Source organism: Ursus arctos, unplaced genomic scaffold (genome assembly GCF_023065955.2).
Source record: "Ursus arctos isolate Adak ecotype North America unplaced genomic scaffold, UrsArc2.0 scaffold_18, whole genome shotgun sequence".
NCBI lineage: Eukaryota > Metazoa > Chordata > Mammalia > Carnivora > Ursidae > Ursus > Ursus arctos.
Genome location: NW_026622852.1, coordinates 26,158,883 through 26,182,029, shown reverse-complemented (window position 1 = coordinate 26,182,029; position 23,147 = coordinate 26,158,883). Strand labels below are relative to the sequence as shown.

Here is a 23,147-nt window from a genome sequence, read left to right as displayed (position 1 = left end):
TAGTATTTGGTGAGATAATAACTCACATTCTGAAAAAAGAAAGGTGATAGAGAAATAGACAGACAGAGGCTAAACATATTTGAAGAATTTGGGGGCTAGCATTTGACATGTTTCTTTGTTCCAGGACTTCTCAACATCTTTCATATGCTACTGTACCCTGTGACTGTCCAAGTCATGGAAACTCGGGAGCACTTCCTGAGACTCCGTAGCTCAGCAGAACAAAAATTGGGAAGCATTTCCTTCCCTGTGACCTCGGGTGGGCTGCTTAACCTTTCCCAGTCTATTTCTTCATATTTTACACCTAACCACTTGATTTTACACGAATTAGTTATTATAGATAAGTATTTTATAAATGGCAGCACAATGAAACGATTAGATACTAGTAGTAGTGATATCATGAATGTTGCACAGTGCTGGGTGCCGTGTGGAACAGAGTAAGACATGGTCCCTATATAGAGCAATAGACACACAAGGTAAATGAGAGACTCAAGAGATGTTAGCAGATGAATAGAAGGATTTTTATGGCAAGTTCTATGAAATGCCTTGATCATTGGCTGACTTATTTAAAAAGCGTATGTAGCAGGGGATCGGTAGGAGAAGGAAGGGAAGAATGAAGGGGGGTAAACAGAAGGGGGAATCAACCATGAGAGACTATGGACTCTGGGAAAGAAACTGAGGGTTTCAGAGGAGGGGGGGGGGATGGCCTAGCCTGGTGAAGGGTATTAAGGAGGGCAGGTATTGCATGGAGCACTGGGTGTTATACAAAAACAATGAATCATGGAACACTACATCAAAAATGAATGATGTACTGTATGGTGACACATCATATCATAATAAAAAAAAGAAAAAATTTAAATCATAAAGAACTTTTAAAAAAGAAAAAAAAGCGAAAATAGAAAGTGAGTCCAATTTTAAGAATAGATCTTAGAGGGGCGCCTGGGTGGCTCTGTCATTGAGCATCTGCCTTCGGCTCGGGACGTGATCTCAGAGTCCTGGGATCGAGCCCCCCATCTGGCTCCCTGTTCCTCTGGAAGCCTGCTTCTTCCTCTCCCACTCCCCCTGCTTGTGTTCCCTCTCTCACTGGCTGTATCTCTCAAATAAAATAAATAAAATCTAAAAAAAAAATGAATAGATCTTAGAAGTTGGAAGGTTCTGCTTCAAGCAATATTTACATTTTCTTGTATTTATTAAGAATGAATTGCCTAAGGATGCATATTTTGTTAATAAAATTTCACATCCTTATGTTAGTCCTGTTCCTGATTTCTACTTGGCACCAGTAGGGGAACAATCTCGCTATTGTAAATCCACAAATGACATCTAGTAGCCATTTAAACAAACTTCAGACATTTAGGGGAGCCATGCAATATCATTGTTAGAAGAGGCTTCGGGGGGTTTTCTTGTTCAATCCTATGGACAGGACGCATGCAGTTCCTCTCCAATGCCCCTCACCCCAGTCAATGCGCAATCGCTGAACACCTCCAGTGACAAAGAATTCAATACATCAGATTCTAGATTTTTCACTCAGCCCTAACAAATTTTTCCTTGAATTATGCTTAACCATACCCTCAAGTAGCTTCTACCTTCACTCCTAATTCAGCTTCATGCCACAGCAGACGATGCACCCAAACTCTTCTTCTGAGTCCCCTCCAGCCAAGGGACCCAGTATTTCCTCCTATGCCAATTCTTCTTTCTGCTCATTCTCTCAGTGTATGTAGTGATCCTGCTGGGCAATGCCGTCCTCATCCTGGTCACCTGTCTACCACCTACCAGTGCACGCCCATGTACTTCTTCCTGGGGAAGCCCTCACTCCTGGAGATTTGGTACACAACCCTCTCAGTCCCGCAGATTCCTGACATCTTCCTAAGACCCAAGAAAAGCATGCCCTTCTCATCCTGTGCCAAGTAGATGCTTCTCTCTTTTCCACGAAGTCATGGAGTGTGTGCTTCTGGGCGTGATGGCATTTCATCTCTATGTGGCCATCTGTAACCCCCTTAGGTATCCTGTAGTCACGAGGAAGCCTGCCTACGTGCCCATGGCTGTCAGCTCCTGGGAAGCTGGAAGCATGACTGCCATGGTGCAAACATCCTTAGCGATGCAACTGCCCTTCTGTGGGGACAATGTCATCAACCACTTTACCTGTGAGATCCTGGCTGTCCTGAAGATGACCTGACATCTCCATCAGTGCGATCAATATGGCACTGGCTAATGTGATCTTCTTGAGCATTCCATTTCTGTTCATTTTTGTCTCCTGTGTGCTCATCATTGCACCATCCTGAGGGTCTCCTCAGCTGAGTGGAGAAAAAGGCCTTCTCCACCTGCTCCGCCTACCTCACATTCGTGGTCATCTACTACAGAACGATGCTCTTTGCGTATGGAAAGCCCAAATCCAGAGACCCCCTGGGGGCAGACAAGCAGGATGTTTCAGTCAAGCTCACCTACCTTTTCTATGGAGTTGTCACCCCCATGCTCAACCCCATCATCTACAGCCTCAGGAACAAGGATGTGAAGGCTGCTGTGAGGAACCTGGTACTTCGCAACCACTTCATCCAGGGATGGTGGAGGGGTCCTGATAGATCTCTATTCCCTAGTTTCACTCACCTGAGGGTCTCAGAGGGCAAGATAAAGGGCCAATTTCATCAAAGGTACATAGGCAAATCTGATCACACAGAAGGCTTTATGCGAATAGGAAGTATTTAATGGGACGTCTCTGCCCCATTCTAGAAGCACTTCTGCAAAAGTATATACCACTGGTCAAGCCTTAGAGTTGTCTATCTTTCCGGTGAATACTAAACTACTTGACGTCCAGGAAAAATAACATGTTGAGTTTTAGTTTTGACTTACAAAAAGTTCTAGCCCACAGAGGAGTGCGATTCCCAAATTCTGCTACCCTGACCATTGCACCAATACGAGAGTTGAAAAGACATTGTTGGCACGTGCAAACACAGACAGCACATGCCCATGTAATCTCTTTCTCAAAAAGATATTCTATTTTTAATGTTCTCCCAACAAATAATTAAAAATAAGTAATGGAAGGACTGGGACAGATATGGAGAATATCTGTATGGGACAGTGGAGAAAGGTCAAATGTCTGAAGACAAATAAAATCTAATGAATGCTTGATACCAAATGTGCAAAGGGAAATATATGAAGGAATTATTAGCAAATGCTATGAGGTAAACAGTGACAAGAAGACAATGGTGTAACTCCAGTTACAATTCTAGATGACTTTATTAAGCTGAGAAATTTAGAAAAAGAAGTATAGTTCCTCTTTTGATGGTCTCATCTCATGAAGGTTGTGGCAGGAAGGGGAAACTTATGACTATAATTCATTGAATTGATACTGAAATAACAAAAGTATTAATATGCTTGTTGAGGGGAACCTGGGTGACTCAGTTAGTGGCTGCCTTAGGCTCAGGTCATGATCCTAGGGTCCTGGGATAGAGCCAAGCTTCAGGCTCCCTGCTCAACTACTCAATGTGGAGTTTCCTTCTTCCTGCCCCTCTGCCCTCCCCCACTTGCTCTCCTTCTCTCTCTCTCTGATAAATAAAATCTTTAAAAAAAATAGAACTTTGTGGAAATTGTAAGAGAATATACCAGCTGACAAGTATTAGCATGAAGACTTTTGAAAGAATAAGAGGAGGATGAATGAGCAAATTAAGTTGATCAAATGAAAAAAACTCATTTACTGAACCTCAGATTTAAATCATTGTATATTAAACACATGATACACATTACCCAGTTTTTTAAGGGGCTTCATGGTTTCCATCACTAGTAAAGATTAGGAGGTCTATTGCAATCATTTCATGAACAGATTCAAGAAGAAAAAGTGATCCCTTCAACAGCTGTTGAGAAATCACTTGATAAAATTTAACATTGATTTCTCACTTTTTAATTTTTTTAAAGATATATTTATTTATTTGTCGGAGAGAGAGAGCACAATCAGGGGGAGCAGCAGGCAGAGGGAGAAGTAGTCACCCCGCAGAAAAGGGAGCCCAATGCGGGACTAGATCTCATTGTCCTGGGATCATGACCTGAGCCGAAGGCAGACGCTTAACCAACTGAGTCACCCAGGCATCCCTTTTTCTGACTCTTTTAAATAGCAGACCTGAATAGAGGAAACTACCCTTGACCTGACAGAAAGAATCAGAACATCAGCAAGCAGCATGCCTACAACTTGGATTATGTCACCAGATTTCAACATCTACATCATGTTGCAGTTTAGCTAATTAGATGAGATGAGGAAAATAAAGAACATAAATATTGAAAAGAAGGGAAAAAAAGAAAACTATTCACAAAAGTTGTTTAAAAATTTTACTCAAATGCCAAAACTATAAGTAGTAAGAAAAAACACTTGGAGTGCTGTATATAATTCACAGCAGTCACAAAAACGTTACAATATCTATGGAAATACATAAGAACTACAAGAGACCTCTATCAGTATCATATATGTATAATGATCATATAGTAACGGGAGAAATAATAAGATATTTTCTTTTGAAGAAGGAAAAGCTCTGAATGTAAGCCCTGGGACATTTAACTACCCTCCAAGTGCCCTCATACCAAGACTTTCTCCCTCTTGCCAACAGGTTGGGATGAGCCCAGCTCCACCCACTTTCCCAACCCTAGAGAAGACCCATCCTCTTAGTTGGGAAGGAAGGCCCAAGCCCTGAGGCAAACACGGAGACTCCCTCATCTAAAGATCTCGGAAGCACAGAAAATCAACCTTCAACTCAGTCCATGCTTTTGGAGGTAACCAAAGACTCTAGAATAGCCCACTGACAAATGGAGGCTTTCAGAGCTCTGCTTACCTGCTGATTATTTCCACCTCATTACAACTAGTGACCATTTATCTCAGGTTAGGATGATCCCTAAAATCTTGAAGAGATTACAGTCTCCAATGAAAGTCTTTACCAACAGGACTAAATCAAACATCCCAGATGGTCACAGACAACAGGGCAAGAATGTAGTCACCCAAATAGGTTAAATCAGAGCATTTTAGATGCCGGACTGTGGGAAAGGACCAGGTGTGAAGCAGGAGCTGACTGCCTCTTCCAGCAGATAACCTTCCTGGATCCCAGTCAAGTACTGCCAGGAAGGAATGTGGGAGTGGGGGAGGGGATGCAGAGCAGCTGTCCCAGCTGCAGGTTCCATGTTTACCTCTGGTATCACGGTAAGTTTTATGAGGGCCACACAATATTTGTTCCATAGCCAGATTTGGCTAGAGGCTGCCGAATTGCAACGTCTGCCATTAGCACTCACAACTCACAGCTGGACTCCCTAGGAATGCCATCACAGGAGTCAGCTACATCCTGCACAGTACACCTACTGTTTTTTTTGGGGGGGGAGGAATCTGCTCCCTCTCACTCTTATGTCATTCAGTGCAGCTACCAATCATAGAACACCAACTCTTGGCACAGCAATCGGTCTAATGGAAGGCATGTAACCTAATCAAACTAAGTAGAGCGATTCCTCAGGACACTTGTAATTGGAGCAAGCAGAGAACAGGGTCCTTATTAGCTTTCTGTGCTGCTCAGCAGATCACCGCCAACTTATTAGCTTCAAGCAGCACACACTTATCATCTTGCAGTTTCTGTAAGTCAGGAGTTTGACCAAGTCCTCCACAAGGCTGCAGTCTAGGTGTTAGCCAGGGCTCGGTTCTCATCTGGAGACTCCAACAGAAGAACCTGAATCAGGTTGCCGACAACCCCCTTCCCTCCCAGGGAAGACTGAGGAAGTCTGCCCACCAGAGTGTAAAATGAAGCCAGGAAAAGACAATAGAGAGAAGAAACAGATGAAAAGACCCAAGTCCTAATGACATGTTGAGTCCCTAATTCCAGCTGAGCCTGGGACTGTATCCACCCTTGAACATAGTTGCATGAACATCACAATCCATTGTGGGTTTAAGCTGGTTGGAGTAAGTTCTCTATCTAGCAGCCTAGGGAATCCTGACAATGACAAAACCCAAAGTAGAAGCATCATTATCTGCTCTCCCTCTCTTGCTGACCAGCATTCTCCACCTGCAATTTCTCTTACATGGTAGATCATTCTCAGTTGACATACAAGAAACTGCAAACCAGTCTTGGTCAAATGCCAGGCTCTTTTTCTAATAAAAGAAAAGCAATAAACTCTCTTCAGGTCTACACTGCCCATGAACACTGACGCAAAAGTCCTAAATCGAATGTGGCATCAGAGGAGGCTGAGCAGGGAGGTGGGACTTTTATCTCCACTGCACGGTAACAAATCTCCACTCAGGTGTCAGTGGAGACCAGGTGGGAAGCCTGCACTTTCACCCTCTACCTTGTGTAATGAGGTGCCCCTGCTCCTTCCCACTTGGGTGGTATCAGAAACGGTCTAAAGGAGAGTCAGGACTGTGCCTGTGGCAGTGAGGCTACTCTTCCCATGATGTCAGCAGAGGACATGGCAGTAGTAAAAATGTCCCCCTGCCATTGCCAGTCAGCAGGGAATCAGCAGAGCCCTAGTGGGGAGCTGAAACTCCTGCTCTCCGGCAGCAAGGAGGCTCTCTTTTACTCAGGAATGACAAGCTGGTTCAATAGCCAAAGATCAGTCAATGCAATCAGCACATTAACAGGTTAAATAAGAAAAATCACATGATTATATCAAGAGAAGCAGGCAAAACTTTTCAAAAAACAGCACCCATTCAGATAAAACAAAACAAAACGAAAAAAGCTCAGCATTGAACTGGAGGTCCTGTCAGTGCAGTAGAGCCAGAAAAGAGACAAGTCTATCAATTTTAAAGGAAGATGAAAGTTGTCATTTTCACTGGTGTTATTATTGCCTACTAAATACAAAATCTAAAAAAGCTTTGAGATATATTATATTTGATAGAGTGTTCCTCAACACTAAATGCATGTACAAAAAAAATCTATTTCATTTCTATATTCCAGCAACAGGTTATGAAATATTTAAAGCATATCAAGAAATAGAAATATTTAAGTTTAAAAATGATGATTAAATATTTAAATATTTATAAATTTAAATATAAACATGCATGTTTACCTATTTAAATATAAAATTGTGATATATTCATATTAAAATGTAAATATAAATATCATCATGCAGAGGTAAATCTAGCAAAAGATCTCCAAGACCTTTATGTGTGAATTTTTAATAAGAACATGTTTTGAATAATGGTAAAACAGAGGAGTATTTCCTATTCATGGGCAAGAAACTTCACTATGGACATAATAGTTCTCCTCAAGTTGATCTACATATTCAATGTAATGCCAATTTTTAAATCCCCAAAATAATTATTCTATAATTTAAGAAGTTGGCTCCATAAAAAATAGAGAAAAAAATGGACTAAAAACAGCCATAACACCTGTGACGGTGTATTGCGTGGGGATAAAAAGGACTTACTCTACAAGATACCAAACTATACTATAAAGCAATATTGATTCGGGCAGCATAACATCAACACGGCAACAGGCAAATAAACCAATGGAAAAGAATAGAGATCCCATACATCGCATTAAGAAGAGAAAGGACAACAACATATGATCCTCTCAACTGATGCAGAAAAAGCATTTGACAAAATATAGCATCCTTTCTTGATTAAAACTCTCTACAGTGTAGGGATAGAAGGAACACACCTCAATATCATGAAAGTCATACACGAAAAGCCCACAGTGAATATCATTCCCAATGGGGAAAAACTGAGAGCTTTTCCCCTAAGGTCAGGAACATGACAGCGCTGTCCACCCTCACCACTGTTGTTCAACACAGTATTAGAAGGCCTAGCCTCAGCAATCAGGCAACAAAAAGAAAGAAAAGGCTTCCGAATAACCAAAGAAGAAGTCAAACTCTCACTCTTTGCAGATGACATGATACTCTATGTGGACAACCCAAAAGACTCTACCCAAAAATTGCTAGATCTCATACAGGAATTCAGCAAAGTGGAGGGTATAAAATCAATGCACAGAGATCAGTTGCTTTTCTGTACAGTAACAAAGAGACAGAAGAAAGAGAAATTAAGGAATCGATCCCATTTACAACTGCACCAAAAACCTTAAGATACATAGAAATAAACCTAACCAAACAGGCAAAGGATCCGTACTCTGAAAACTATAGAACACTTATGAAAGAAATTGAGAAAGGCACATAGAAATGGAAAAACATTCCATGCTCGTGGATGGGAAGAACAAATATTGTTAAAATGTCTATGCTACCCAGAGCGATCTACACATTCAATGCAATCCCTATCAAAATACCATCAACACTTTCCACAGAGCTGGAACAAATAATCCTAAAATTTCTATGGAAAGACACTGAATAGCCAGAAGGATGTTGAAAAAAAAAAAAACCAAAGCTGGTGGCATCACAGTTCTGGACCTCAAGCTATATAATAATGCTTTAACCCTCAAGACAGTACGGTACTGGCACAGAAACGGACACATAGATCAATGGAACAGAATAGAGAACCCAGAAATGGACCCTCAATTCTATGGTCAACTAATCTTCAACAAAGCAGGAAAGAATATCCAATGGAAAAAAGACAGTCTCTTCAACAAATGGTGCTGGGAAAATAGGACAGCCACATGTAGAAAAACGAAACTGGACCATTTTCTAATACCATACACAAAAATAAACTCAAAATGGACGAAAGACTTAAATGTGAGACAAGAACACATCAAAATCCTAGAGGAGAACACAGGCAGCAACCTCTTCAACCTCGACCGCAGCAACTTCTTGCTAGAAATGTCTCCAAAGGCAAAGGAAACAAAAACAAAAATGAAGTATTGAGACTTCATCAAGACAAAAAGCTTTTGCATAGCAAAGCAAACAGTCAAAACCCAAAAGACAACCTGCAGAATGGGAGAGGTATTTGCAAATGTCGTATCAGTTAAAGGGCTAGTATCCAAGATCTATGAAGAACTTATCAAAGTCAACACCCAGAGAACAAATAATCCAGTCAAGAAATGGGCAGAAGACATGAACAGACATTTCTCCAAAGAAGACATACAAATGGCCAACAGACACACGAAAAACTGCTCAACATCACTCGGCATCAGGGAAGTACGGATCAAAATCACAATGAGATACCACCTCACACTGGTCAGAATGGCTAAAATTAACAAGTCGGGAAATGACAGATGTTGGTGAAGATGAGAGAAAAGGGAACCCTCTTACATTGTTGGTGGGAATACAACCTAGTACAGCCACTCTGGAAAACAGTTTGAAGATTCCTCAAAAAGTTCATAATAGAGCTATCCTATGCCCCACAATTGCACTACCAGGTATTTGCCCAACGATACAAACCTGCACTCCAATATTTTTAGCAGCAATGTCCACAATAGCCAAACTATGGAAAGTGCCCAGACATCCCTCAACAGATGAATGGAAAAGAAGAGGTGGTATATATATACAAGGGAATATTACTCAGCCTTCAAGAAAAAAGAAATCTTACCATTTGCAATGATATGGATAGAACTAGAGGGTATTATGCTAAGCAAAATAAGTCAATCAGAGAAAGACAATTATCCTGTGATTTCACTCATATGTGGATTGCAAGACACAAAATAGAGGATCATAGGGGAAGGGAGGGAAAAACAAAATTAGACAAAAACAGAGAGGGAGACAAACCATAAGATACTGTTAACTGTAGGAAACAAACTGAAGGTTGTGGGAGGGGAGATGGGTGGGGGGAATGGGGTTACTGCGTGATTGGCATTAAGGAGGGCACCTGATGTAATGAGCACTGGGTATTATATGCAACTGATGAATCCCTGAACTCTACCTCTGAAACTAATAATACACTCTATGTTATTAATCAAATTTAAATAAAATAAAAAAATTTTTAAAAGAATACAGATCTCAGAAATGGACCCATGCATGTTTAGAGATTTGATATATAACAGATTTGTACAGATCACTGGAGAAAGGGTAGGTCACAAATGGAAGCAGGACAACTAGACATATCTGTACCAAGGAGAAATGTATAAAATATTTAGAGCAGCATTCAGCTAGGAGGCAACTCAATTACCCATCAAAGTAGTAATCTATCATTACATAAGCTGTGCTACATTCATATAATGGAATTTAGCAATACGAATTAATGCATTTAGCTATACTCATAAATATGAATGAATCTCACATAATATTGACTAAGGAAACAAGTCAAAAAGAATACCTATAAGGATTCAATTTATATTGAGTTTAGAGAGAGGAAAGCCTAAACTAGACTATTTAAGGATATATGCATAGGTCATAAAACTCAAGAAAAACAAGGAAATGATTAACTAAAATCAGGAATGTGGTTATCTCTGGGAGCACAGGGAGAGGACAGACTGGGAAGGAATACCCAGGGAGCTTCCAAGGTACTGGCAATGTTGTACTCCTTAAATTAGGAGATTATTACTTTGTTATTCTTTAAGTTAAATGTATGAGTTCAATGTACTCTCATATGCTTTTACATATCTGTGCTATTTTTCACATGTTCAATTCCTTAAGTATTAAATACTAAGACATGATATCACTTCTACTCTTTCAGATTGACAAAGACCAAAAAGAGTTCTTAAGAGACTAAAATAGTATGTTAGCAGAGTGTAGAAACAGACATGTTCATATGCTAATGACAGGAATGTGTAAATTTGGCAATACCTATCAAAATTACAAACTACATAAACAGTTATATTTTTTCTATGTGCTAAATTATGAATTCGTGAGGAAATGTGTTGTAGCATTGATTTAAATAGCGTAAGATTGGAAAAGTCTGGAAGATCTAAATGTCCATCAGTATTACGCTGGTTAATTAAATGATGGCACAAACATACAATGGAACATAGGCAGCCATTAAAAAGAATAAGGCCGTCTATTGTCTTGCTCAGTGGGTTAAGCATATGCCTTGGGCTCAAGTCATGACCTCAGGGTCCTGGGAACATGCCCCAAATGGGGCTCCCTGCTCATCAGGGATTCTGCTTCTCCCTCTCCCTCTGCCCATCCCCACACTCAAGCTCTCTCTATATAATAAATAAAATATTAAAAAAAAATAGAGGCAGTATTGCATATTTTTTCCAGATACATATACCCAAGATATATTTTTCAGTGAGAAAATCAAGATATTAAAATAGGACATTGTTGTGCAAAATTTATCACTGTCTTAATATCTTGATTTTTTTCATTGAACAATATCCATAGAATATCTCTGAAAAAAAAAAGCATAAGGACATCGCTAACATTGGTTGCCTCAAGGGAACATACTTATGACAAGATAGGGGATTAATTTTTAATCTGTATTTGTTTATACCTTTTAAATTTTTCTTCAGGTACAAATAAGACCTCCTAATGGGGTGACAATCATGATGATGAGGTCGAGAAGGAGGATGCAATCAATGATGATAAAGAGAATCAGAGGTATTGAGACTGGAATTCCTGCTCTGCCATTCAAAACAGATGTAGTCTTTGGTAAATTGTTTAACTTTTTAACGTCTGTTCCCTGGAATAAGAAACTAGGGAGATAATACCACATTTCAAGCTATACTACAAAGCTGCACTAATCAAAACAATATGGAACAAAAATACACACACAGGTCAATGGAACAGAATAGAGTGCCCAGAAATGAGCTAATGCTCATTTCATCAATTGTCTACAACAAAGAAGACAATAATACACAACAGAGAAAGACAGTCTCTTCAATAAATGGTGTTGACAGGCACCTGGATGGCTTAGCATCTGCCTTGAGCTCAGGCCACAATCCCAGGGACCTGGGATGGAGACCTGCATCGGGTACCCTGATCAGCACAGAGCCTACTTCTCCTTCTCACTCTACCATTCCCCCCAGTTCTGCTCTCTGCCTCCATCTCTCTGTTAAATAAATAAAGAAAATCATTTAAACAAATAAAAGAAAATAAATGGTGTTGTGAAAACTGGAGAGCTACGTGCAAAAGAATAAACTGGACTACTTTCTTATAGCATAAAAAAATCTGAAATAAAAGTAGATTAAAGACATAAAGGTAAGACCTGACCGTAAAACTCCTAAAAGAAAACATAGGCAACAATCTCTTACACATCTGCCTCAACAACATTTCTCAGATTTTATTTCCTCAAAGAAAACAAAGACAACAAAAAATCTTGGACTTCATCCAACTAAAAAACTTTTGTACAATGAAGGAAACCATGGCTAAACGAAAAGGCAACCTACAGAATGGGAGAAGATATTTGCAAACAATATAACGGGATACTATCCAAAATATATAAAGAATGCACAACTCAACACCAAGAAAACAAATGATTTGATTAAAAACGGGCAGAAGACATGAATAGACGTTTCTCCAAAGATGACGTGCAGATGGCTACAGACACATGAGAGGATGCTCAACATCACTAGCATCAGGGAAATGCAGATCAGACCCACAGTGAGATACCACTTCACACAGTCAGATGCCAAGAACCAAAATGACAAGAAATAACCTGTGCTCGCGAGGAAGTGGAGAAATGTTTAAATGAATGTTTGTGAAGTGTTTGGCACAGTGACTGGCACATGGGAGCGCCTCACTGAATGGAGCCAATCCTAATGTTGCTGTTGTTAGACATTCGTCCTGCCTCCCCATTCTGGATGTCTAGGACTCAGCGAGCGGACAACATACTCTGGCCCCGAATTGAGCACTGGCTTCTCTGGGAGCCCGGGGAAAGCTCAGGAGGAAGCCGCCATCTGCTATACACTCTTCTCCATTTCCACTTGACCGTGTCCCACTCGTTACCTCTAATTGGGACAGGGAGATGATCCCTGGAGGTCCCAGGTATGCCTAGGGCCCGTACCCTGTGCACATTTGACATTCCAAACTTTAAATTGCTTCTGGGACTATCAGGGTCCCTGTAGGAGTTCACAGCTGCTGCTAGAGGACTCCTCTCACTGCTGGGGAAAATGTACCCTTGGGATTTCTGGGCCTCAGACCAGGGTGACAGGTCCTCTCCATGAAGACTCTGTGGCTGAGGCACCCACTCAACCTGCACGTCTAGGAGGAAGGATGTGAGAGAACCCCCCCCCCCCCCCGGAATCTAACGTTGCCACAGGGAGGTAACTTTTGGGGAAGAAGGAGAAAGAGAGTCTCGGAGGTAAAGGAAGTCCAGCAGGGGAGTGTCTGGGGTCCTTCTCTGGCATCCAGGGTCTGGCCCAGGGCACAGTGAGGAGCTGAGAAATGTGTCTGGGATCAGGAGACTCAGAGAAGAGGCCGCAAGCAGGATGCAGGTGGGGAGGGCTGCACTGTGGTGGGGACAGGGGTGGTGGCCATGACTTCTGCAGAGCATTTCCAAAGATGGACTTTCCTCCTCACCCTGTCTCTGCTCCAAGCACCTTCCAGCTGCAACCGACTGTGAGCAGCTGATGCTGGAGCAGGAGGAACAGCTGAGGCTAAGCCCAGGCAGTCCCTCCTGCTCTACGGAGCTCACCAGTGACCAAGTCCCTGCCCTGACATTGTTGTTCTGTCTTCCCCGGGAGGAGCCCAGAGCCCTGGGAGGAAGGCAGCCGATTTCCAGCCCCAACTTGCTGAAATTTCCCAGAGATTGAGCCTTCCTCAGGGTCAGAGGGTGAGCAGACAGACAAGCTGGGACCCATCTCTGTTTGTGATTCCCAGTCTGTGACTAGTTCTCTCTGTTTTCCTCACTTTCTTTCTACCCCTTATTCACAGGGGATACTCCCCCAAGACCCCAGTGGTTGCCTGAAACCACAGATAGTACTGGACTCTTTGTATCCTGTTTCTTCCTATACACATGTACCTATGATAAAGTTTCATTTATAAATCTGACGCAGTGAGAGGTACAACATAGCATATAAAGTTAGGTGAATGTGGTCTCTCCCTCAAGGTGTCTTATTGTGCTGGACTCCCGAATTCTCCTCTGACGATGCAAGATGATAAAATGGCCACACGATGAGCTGATGAGGTGAGTGACTTAGGCACTGAGATGCAACATAAGGCTACTCTTGACCTTGTGACCTAAAGGCTATCTTCTGCTCCAACCCACAGATGGAGGTGATGGCAGGGCAGGAATGGAAGCTTTGGAAAGAAAATGTGAGTGAGGGCGGTTATTGTACTGACATGTTTCTCCCTGAATACAAAGAAATTTCTGCCCATTGTATTAGAAAATCTGATAATATTGGGGCATCTGGGGGCTCCATTGGTTAAGCTTCCTGCTCTTGATATCAGCTTGGTCATGATCTCATGGTTGTGAGACGGAGCCCCGCTTCGGCTCTGAGGTCAGTGAGGAGTCTGCTTGAAATTGGTCTGCCCGTCCACTCCCCCAGTACTGCTCCCTCAACTGCTCTCTCTCTCTCAAAATAAATAAAAGTTTTTTAAAAAAGAAGTTTAATAATGTTGAAGAGGTACAAAGAGGAATCCCTTCCTCTGTTGATTTTGCTAAAACTTCTTTTCAGTCACTCTTATCCAGATACATTGTTTACCTAATTGAGATCACAACAGTGTGTACAATTTTGTATTCTCTCTTCTATTATTGAAGTGTAAGAGGCAGTTGTGTAAAAACTATATATATAACTTCAATGTCTAACATTCCATAGTATGAAATGCACCATTAAGCATTTAATGGTAGACAGTTATTTTGTCTCCTATGTTCGTTCACAAATACGGCTGTGATGAATACTTTTAGTGAGAGACTCTGGCCCTCCACTCTCATTGATCCTTTAGAATTTTTTCCCCAGAGGTGGAATTACCGAGTTATTTCGATGTTTTTGTTTACGTTTTTCTATGCGCACTGCTCTCCAGAGAGGCTGTATGACCATGTATGGGGCTCTGGACTGCATCGTGTTCCCTTCCTCTTCTTTTCTTTTCTTTTTTTTCTTTAAAGATTTTATGTATTTATTTGACAGAGAGAGAGACAGCCAGCGAGAGAGGGAACACAAGCAGGGGGAGTGGGAGAGGAAGAAGCAGGCTCTCAGCGGAGGACCCTGATGTGGGCTCAATCCCAGAACGCCTTGATCACGCCCTGAGCTGAAGGAAGACGCTTAATGACTGAGCCACCCAGGCGCCCCTAAAAATTTCCCTTTGTCCCCAGCTGTCACAGACTGACTCCTGTCCACCTGGGACTGTAGGTGCCAGAGCTCCTTGTTTTCTTCCATCCCGAGTCTCCTCCAAGACCTGACACAGCACTATTTTCTACTCACCATATCTTGATGGGAAACCAACCATTCAGATCACACTTTCACACACACACACACACACACACACACACACACACACACACACACACACACAGGAGGGGGCTGTCTCCTTCACCCAGGACTGCTCCCTGCCTGGTGAGGACAGTGCTGGGCAGAACACCACAGAGCTGGGATGCCCTGGGAAGCACCTGTTCAGCCTTTTCATGATGCACATGGGGAAACTGAGGCCTGGGGACTTGCTCAGGCTACACAGAATATCCACGTCACGGGCAGGGGCAGGTACCACAGCTCTGGGCTCAGTGAGAAAGATCTTCAAGCCATTCGGTTCATATCCATTGAACCAGCTCTCATTCAGCAACTTTTACATGGCGGGGCACTAAGGACTTCCAAGGCTGCAGCTCTCACGTGGGGCAAATCCTAGGCATCACTCATGCCAACAGCTCATTGTTCAGGGGAAGAAGCTTCTGTGTGCACAGCTCTGTCTCACGGGAGTGGACAGGATGGCTTCTCTAACAGAAGCCACTCTCCTTGGCCTCTCCGTTCATAGCATATCTTTGTCACTATTGAATCCTGCTTGTGGCACTGACTGCAATGTTTACTTTGCCTTTTCTGGGACAAGGGAGGGGCTGGGAGAGCCACTGGGAGGAATGGGAGATAAGCTGGGGCAGAATTTCATGATGGGGCAACCAGAGTGGACCTGCACTGAGCAGATGGGAACACCCTCATGAGCTGAATTCAGGGATAAGGGAAGGGTCATAGGCTCGCACAGAAAATACAATGAAACCCATGGTGGCATTACGGGGGAGACCTCTCCTGGCTTAGATCAATGCTTCTCTGCAGGGCATAACCTGTACACCCTTCTCCTCCCAGAAACATTTGGCAATGTCTGGAGACATATTTGGTGGTTACAACTCAAGGAGCAAGTGCTACTGGCAGCAGGTGGGCAGAGGCAGGGATGGTGCTAAACATTCTTTGATGCACAGGGCAGCCCCGCACAACAAAGAATTCTCCAGCCCCAAGCTCACTGGTGCCAAGGCTGACAGAGTCTGGGTTCAATTTAGAGCAGGAGTTACTCTGCCTGACAAGGTACCTGACATAAACTCTGAACATGACGGAAGCAAGAGCGCGCTGCACGATGAGACAGATCAGAGAAACGCAGAGCTGGTACTGGAGACAGACTCTCTTCAACATCTGTGCAGGAAAGTGAGGCAGCCATTGGGTGGAAAGAACTCAGATTTGGGGCCTGTGATCCAACCCCAGCTCTGTCCTTCAATCTTAAGAACCAAATCTTTGGCTCAACTGAGCTTTGGTTACTTTTATCTATAAAACTTGAATGATGATATTTTCTCCGTGGGGTGTTTCAAAGAAAATGGCACAGAATAGATGCTCCTTAATACTAACCATTTATCCTCTACCCTCCACGCACTCCTACACACACACACACACACACACACACACACACACACACATGCACGAGCACACATGCATGTACACACACCACTGCATTAAGAATGTGCTACAGATGTGTAACAAATGAGAATTCTGAATGTAGAGTCTGGGCAACTGTAGCTGAGACACTGGAAATCCTCTCCACAAAGGCATGTAAGTCTCCCGTAAGCTAGCTGCTTGTGTGGCACACAATAATGGAGCCAGAGAGCCAGAATATTATGTAAAATAAAAGATAAACATAAGAGGAGAAAGAAAAAACAGTCCTTATTCACCCCTGGCTATCATTTCACCAATATTCTAATGAGCTGGAATTAAATGTTAATGCCATGTATCCTGATGTCCGATAACTAGACTCAGCCTGGTTATTAAGAATTGAGTTAACTGGTCAGTAAGCTGCGTGGCTGTCATCCACAGTGTGGGTCCACTCACTCCAATTACTCCTTCTGTGGACGTCATAACGTTCTTCCCCACGGGGGAACCTCCCTCACACATTGCGTTTAATATGTATTCAAACAGGCAGATCCCAATTCTGACAGCAGTCAGGTCTGTGCTGCTGAGGGTGGGCAGACTAAGGACGTGTCCCTCATACGTTGAACGTTTACCTAGGCTATGCTGCCTGCATGTGGATTAACACTTTTAAACAGGTACCTTCCAAATGTAATCAAAGTCTAAAGAGCCTTGAAACGTTGGTAGTTTCAAGGATCAGCTTGGGGATTCTCCTCTCTGAGAATCTAAGAAAGCCCAACTAAATGAAATTTCTATGCATTTACATCAAAAAGAAATAATTTACAGCATTTTCCCATGCTCATCATAAAGCACAGTAAAAGCCCTCCTTGACTGGGGATTAGCTCTGATGGGCTAGTTCCTGTCTCTTTCTCCACCTTGCTCAGAAGACTTGGACAGGTCACTTCCCCACTCTGGACCTCAGTGCAATATCTGTAAGCTCTGTTGCAGCCCTGACCTTCTCTCATCGAACAGCTAAGCAGACTCCCACCTACTGCCTCTTTCAGTCACTTATCTCTTATACACATATGCTCTCCTAGTATGTAGCTCGGAGTGACGGTATACCAGATGGCTGAGACTCTTCTCAAAAATACCTGCCATCCTGCCTTTGTACTTTGCTGATGACAGAACCGATAGCACATGGAAAAAGCCAATTGGTCCTCCCCTGTGGAAGGGTTCATTATCCTGGGACTCTCAGCCTACCCGAGGCTGGAGAAAATATTCTTTGTGCTCATCCTCCTGATGTACCTGGTGATCCTGCTGGGCAACGGCGTCCTCATCCTGGTGACTGTCCTTGACCCCCGCCTGCACACGCCCATGTACTTCTTCCTGGGGAACCTCTCCTTCCTGGACATCTGCTACACAACCTCATCAGTCCCTCTAATCCTGGATGGCTTCCTCACTCCCAGGAAAACCATCTCCTTCTCAGCCTGTGCCGTGCAGATGTTTCTCTCCTTTGCCATGGGAGCCACAGAGTGTGTGCTTCTGGGCATGATGGCGTTTGATCGCTATGTGGCCATCTGTAACCCCCTGAGGTACCCTGTGGTCATGAGCAAGGCTGCCTATGTGCCCATGGCTGTCAGCTCCTGGGCTCTTGGTGGGACTGCTTCTGTGGTACACACATCCTTGACAATTCAGCTGCCTTTCTGTGGGGACAATATCGTCAACCACCTTGCCTGTGAGCTCTTGGCTGTCTTGAAGTTGGCCTGCAGTGACATCTCCATCAATGTCATCAGCATGGGGGTGGCCAATGTGATCTTCCTGGGGGTCCCAATTCTGATCATCTCTATCTCTTATATGTTCATCATTGCTACCATCCTGAGGATCCCCTCAGCTGACGGGAGGAAGAAGGCCTTCTCCACCTGCTCTGCCCACTTCACTGTGGTGGTCATCTTCTATGGGACCTTATTTTTCATGTATACAAAGCCCAAGTCTAAGGATGCCCTGGGGGCAGACAAAGAAGACCTTTTAGACAAGCTCATCCCCCTCTTCTATGGGGTGGTGACCCCCATGCTCAACCCCATCATCTACAGCCTCAGGAACAAGGATGTGAAGGCTGCTGTGAGGAACCTGGTGCCTCAGAAATGTTTCACTCATTGATGGAGGGCTTCTCTGTGGATCACCATATGGGAGAAAGACTTTTGATCATTATAGCTGCTATTCAAAAGACAAGTCAAGTTATTCAAAATGCTCTCTTGCCCTTCTGTCCATTTTCAGGGAGTGTGTAACTTTTCAAGGTATATCTTCTGAGTTTTGGCCATAGATCTGAGAGTTTTGACAGGTCCCGGACAATAAATCTCTAATTGAATACACAAAGACATTCTGAACACATGCTAGACCTGAGGAGAGAAGAACCATGACAGCACGCTGAATGGCCTGTGCTATGTCGAAGCTACACAGTCAGTACACAGAGGAGAGAGGGCGCTCCCAGCACCGTGGCCATCCCTCCTGGATTCCCCAGGAGAGTCACGGGAACAAGGAGGAAGTGGAAATGTTCATTTTGGACTTTTTTATTAAATTCAGTTTGCCCAAAGTACTAAGAAGAGACAAAGACAAGTTCTCCACGTAGAGAGCTTTTAGTTGGGAACAATCTATTCCGATACACTAAACTGAGGCTATTTTTTCTCAATGCACTTCACATTATGAAACATGCTAGTAAGTTAACTGCAAAAAGAGTATAGAGCTTGAATTTGATACTCATCATTTACAGGAATTCCCACGAGAAAAGCTAGTATTTGGTGAGATAATAACTCACATTCTGAAAAAAGAAAGGTGATAGAGAAATAGACAGAGGCTAAACATATTTGAAGACTTTGGGGGCTAGCATTTGACATGTTTCTTTGTTCCAGGACTTCTCAACGTCTTTCATATGCTACTGTACCCTGTGACTGTCCAAGACATGGAGACTCGGGAGCACTTCCTGAGACTCCGTAGCTCAGCAGGACAAAAACTGGGAAGCATTTCCTTCCCTGTGACCTTGGGTGGGCTGCTTAACCTTTCCCAGTCTATTTCTTCATATTTTACACCTAACCACTTGATTTTACAGGAATTAGTTACTATAGATAAGTACTGTATAAATGGCAGCACAATGGAACGATGTGATACTAGTAGTGGTGGTATCATGAATGCTGCACAGTGCTGTGCGCCGTGTGGAACAGAGTAAGACATGGTCCCTATATAGAGCAATAGACACACAAGGTAAATGAGAGACTCAGAGATGTTAGCAGATGAATAGGAGCATTTTATGGCAAATTATGAAATGCTTTGATTATTGGCTGACTTATTTAAAAAAGAGAATTTAGAAAGTGAAACAATTTTGAGAATAGATATTGGAAGGTTGTGCTACAGGTGGTATTTACATTTTCATATATTTATTAAGAATGAATTGCCTAAGGATGCATATTTTGTTAATAAAATTTCACATCCTTATGTTAGTCCTGTTCCTGATTTCTACTTGCCCCAGTAGGGGAACAATCTCGCTATTGCAAGTACACAAATGACATCTAGTGGCCATTTAAACAAACTTTAGACACTTAGTGGAGCCATGCAATATCATTTTTAGAAGAGGCTTCGGGGGGTTTTCTTGTTCAACCCTATGTACAGGATGCATGCAGTTCTTCTCCAATGTCCTTGACCCGATTCAACCAGCATTTTCTTGGACTTCCCCAGTGACAAAGAATTCAGTAATTCCAGATTTCAGCTTTTTTGTTCAGCTCTTGCAAATTCTTCTTCAAATTATGCTTAACTATACTCCCTAGTAGCTTCTACCTTCACTCCTATTGGGTTTAGTGCCTCTTCATGAGATGTATCCAATCTCTTTCCTTCTGGAATATGAAGCTACTTTGGTCTCTTAAGTCACCTGCATTACAAACAACCCCAGTGCTTCCTCCTATGCCAAATGGTCTTTGTGCTTATCCTCATGATCTATCTAGTGCTCCTGCTGGGCAGCGGGGTCCTCATCCTGGTGACTGTGTGTCTACTTCCACCAGCACAAGTTCATGTACTTCTTCCCTGGGAATCCCTCCTTCCTGGAGATCTGCTACACAACCTGCTCAGTCACCCTCATTCTCAACAGCTTCCTAATCTCCGTGAAAACCATACCCTCCTCTGCCTGTGCTGTACAGATGTTTCTCTTATTTGCCATGGGAGCCACAGAGTGTGTGCTTCTAGGCCATCTGTAGATCAAATGATGGCATTTGATCGCTATCTGGCCATCTGTAACCGTCTCAGGTACCCAGTGGTCATGAGCACAGCTGCCTATGTGCCAATGGCTGTCAGCTCCTGGGCAGCTGGAAGCATGACTGCCATGGTGCAAACATCTTTAGTGATATGATTACCCTCCTGTGAGGACAACGTCATCAATCACTTTACCTGTGAGATCCTGGCTGTCCTGAAGTTGCCTGGGCTGACACCTCCATCAATGTGATCAGTATGGTCGTGGCCAATGTGATCTTCCTGGGCATTCCAGCTCACTACACTTTCATCTCCTATGTATTTATCATTGCTACCATCCTGAGGGTCCCCTCAGCTGAGTGGAGAAAAAGGCCTTCTCCACCTGCTCCGCCTACCTCACATTCGTGGTCATCTTCTACAGAACGATGCTCTTTGTGTATGGAAAGCCCAAATCCAGAGACCCCCTGGGGGCAGACAAGCAGGATGTTTCAGTCAAGCTCACCTCCCTGTTCTATGGAGTGGTCACCCCCATGCTCAACCCCATCATCTACAGCCTCAGGAACAAGGACGTGAAGGTTGCTGTGAGAAACCTGGTACTTCGCAACCACTTCATCCAGTGATGGTGCGGGGTCCTGAGAGATCTCTATTCCCTAGTTTCTCTCACGTGAGGGTCTCAGAGGATAAGATAAAGGGCCAATTTCATCAAAGATGCATGGCAAATCTGATCACATGGAAGGCTTTATGTGAATAGGAAGCATTTAATGGGACATCTCTGCCCTGTTCTAGAAGCACTTCTGCAAAAGTATATACCACTGGTCAAGCCTTAGAGTTGTCTATCTTTGGGATGCATACTGAACTAATTGATGTCCAGGAAAAATAACACTTCAAGTTTTATTTTTAACTTACAAAAAGTGCTAGTCTATAGATATGTAATTCAATCACTCCTTGGCCTCTATCTTTGAACATATTTGGATGGGTCCTTGATTCATGTTACCTTTCAACATGTCCTATTCCATATTAAACAATAGTAATATTTTTATCTTTATCCTCATTGTTTCTTTCTCTTTATTTTCATATTAATTCCTAAAACTGTTTTTTGAATTGTTCTCTACCTATGTCTCCATAATTAACCTCTTTTCCTGTCCTCAATCATGGTCCCCACCAGAAAATCATTCACACCTTTGGAGCAGAGAGGAGAGTGAGTAGGTTGTGGCAAAACTGATGTAAGGGTCAAACACTCAGGCCTTTTTTCTTTCCCGTTTTTGAAGATGTTATTCACCCCTGGCTTCTGTCCCTGGATAGCTGAGGCTTCCCATAGGTCATCAGAGTGATGTGGAAGCTGAGATGTATTTAAGAGAATCAAATGAATTCTCTTAACTTCCTGACCTGGCTTGACCAAGCATGTAGCCAAGTGGTGACTGTCAGTTGATTTTCTACCTAAGAATACCCAACCTTACATGGCAGTCAGAGGGAGAAGGAGGTGATGTTCACCAGCAGACATCTAAGAATCACCCCATGACTGGTGAGGAATTCCAAGCCAGCTCCCAATTGTTAGCAATCTAGAAGTCCAGTTAAAAGAATGAGCGGAACAGAAAGCCTCTGAGAGCTGAAATGAACTTCTAACTCAACAGGGAGGAAATAAATAAACTAACCATGAAAACAAACAGCCTCTCCTGAAAAAGAGTTATTGCAGGAAGATGGTGAGACAGAAAAGAAAAGCCTCAGTGGTATGGTCTGTGGAATTCAGGAGGTTATTGAACCAATAAAGCAAAAGCAGTCTAGCAAAGACAAGCTAGGAGAAAAGGTGACTGGGAGATAAAATTTGTCTTATGGGAAAAAATTGACATTGTTGATCAAATAAAATCCAGTAGAAAGTATTTAAAAGTAGATAAAACAATGCATAAAAATGAAATTTTAAATTGAAAAGAACTTAAGTTTCTCTCCCAGGCTTAGAGGAAAAAAAAACAGAGAGAGAGAGAGATAATTTGGTTATTTGAGAACAGGTGAGAGCCATAAAAAGTAGACCAGGGGGATCCATTATGTAATTCAGGAGGAGAAAACAGAACAGATGAAAGACAAATAATAAAGGAGGAGAAAAATATTTCACTGAACAGAAATTCTGCATATTTTATTCATAAATGTTTATCGATCACCAGGTAAGAATTGTAGCAAAAGTCATACCTGTGTACAGTCAATCCAAGGATAAGTTGTGATTCTCATACATGCCAAAATGTTTCTATAGACTTTTTCACAGAAAAAAAGTGTATTTCCCAACAAGAAACAGGAATCTGGCTGCTGTTGGCCTGCTGTTCTGCCGCCCTAAATGTGGATGCCAGTGGAATAAGGTTGACAGAGTTCTGAGGGACAGGGGCTGCAAGTCTGAATTCTACACAC

General features: G+C 42.8%; 1 protein-coding gene and 2 pseudogenes across 1 annotated transcript; all 3 read left to right on the top strand.

The window, feature by feature from the left end:
* The first annotated feature begins 363 nt into the window (after positions 1-363).
* On the top strand, positions 364-2,697 carry LOC125283266 (olfactory receptor 13C7-like; annotated as a pseudogene).
* A 12,098-nt stretch (positions 2,698-14,795) lies between these two features.
* LOC125283256 (olfactory receptor 2S2-like) lies at positions 14,796-22,557 on the top strand. The gene has a single exon (XM_048223314.2). The coding sequence runs from the start codon at positions 17,721-17,723 to the stop codon at positions 18,678-18,680; it is 960 nt and encodes a 319-aa protein (XP_048079271.1). The 5' UTR covers positions 14,796-17,720; the 3' UTR covers positions 18,681-22,557.
* Positions 20,479-21,373, top strand: LOC125283257 (olfactory receptor 13C7-like; annotated as a pseudogene).
* Positions 22,558-23,147: the final 590 nt, after the last annotated feature.

Coding starts and splice junctions, on each gene's coding strand:
- LOC125283256 (XM_048223314.2), top strand. CDS start 17,721: ATGGAAAAAGCCAATTGGTCCTCCCCTGTGGAAGGGTTCATTATCCTG.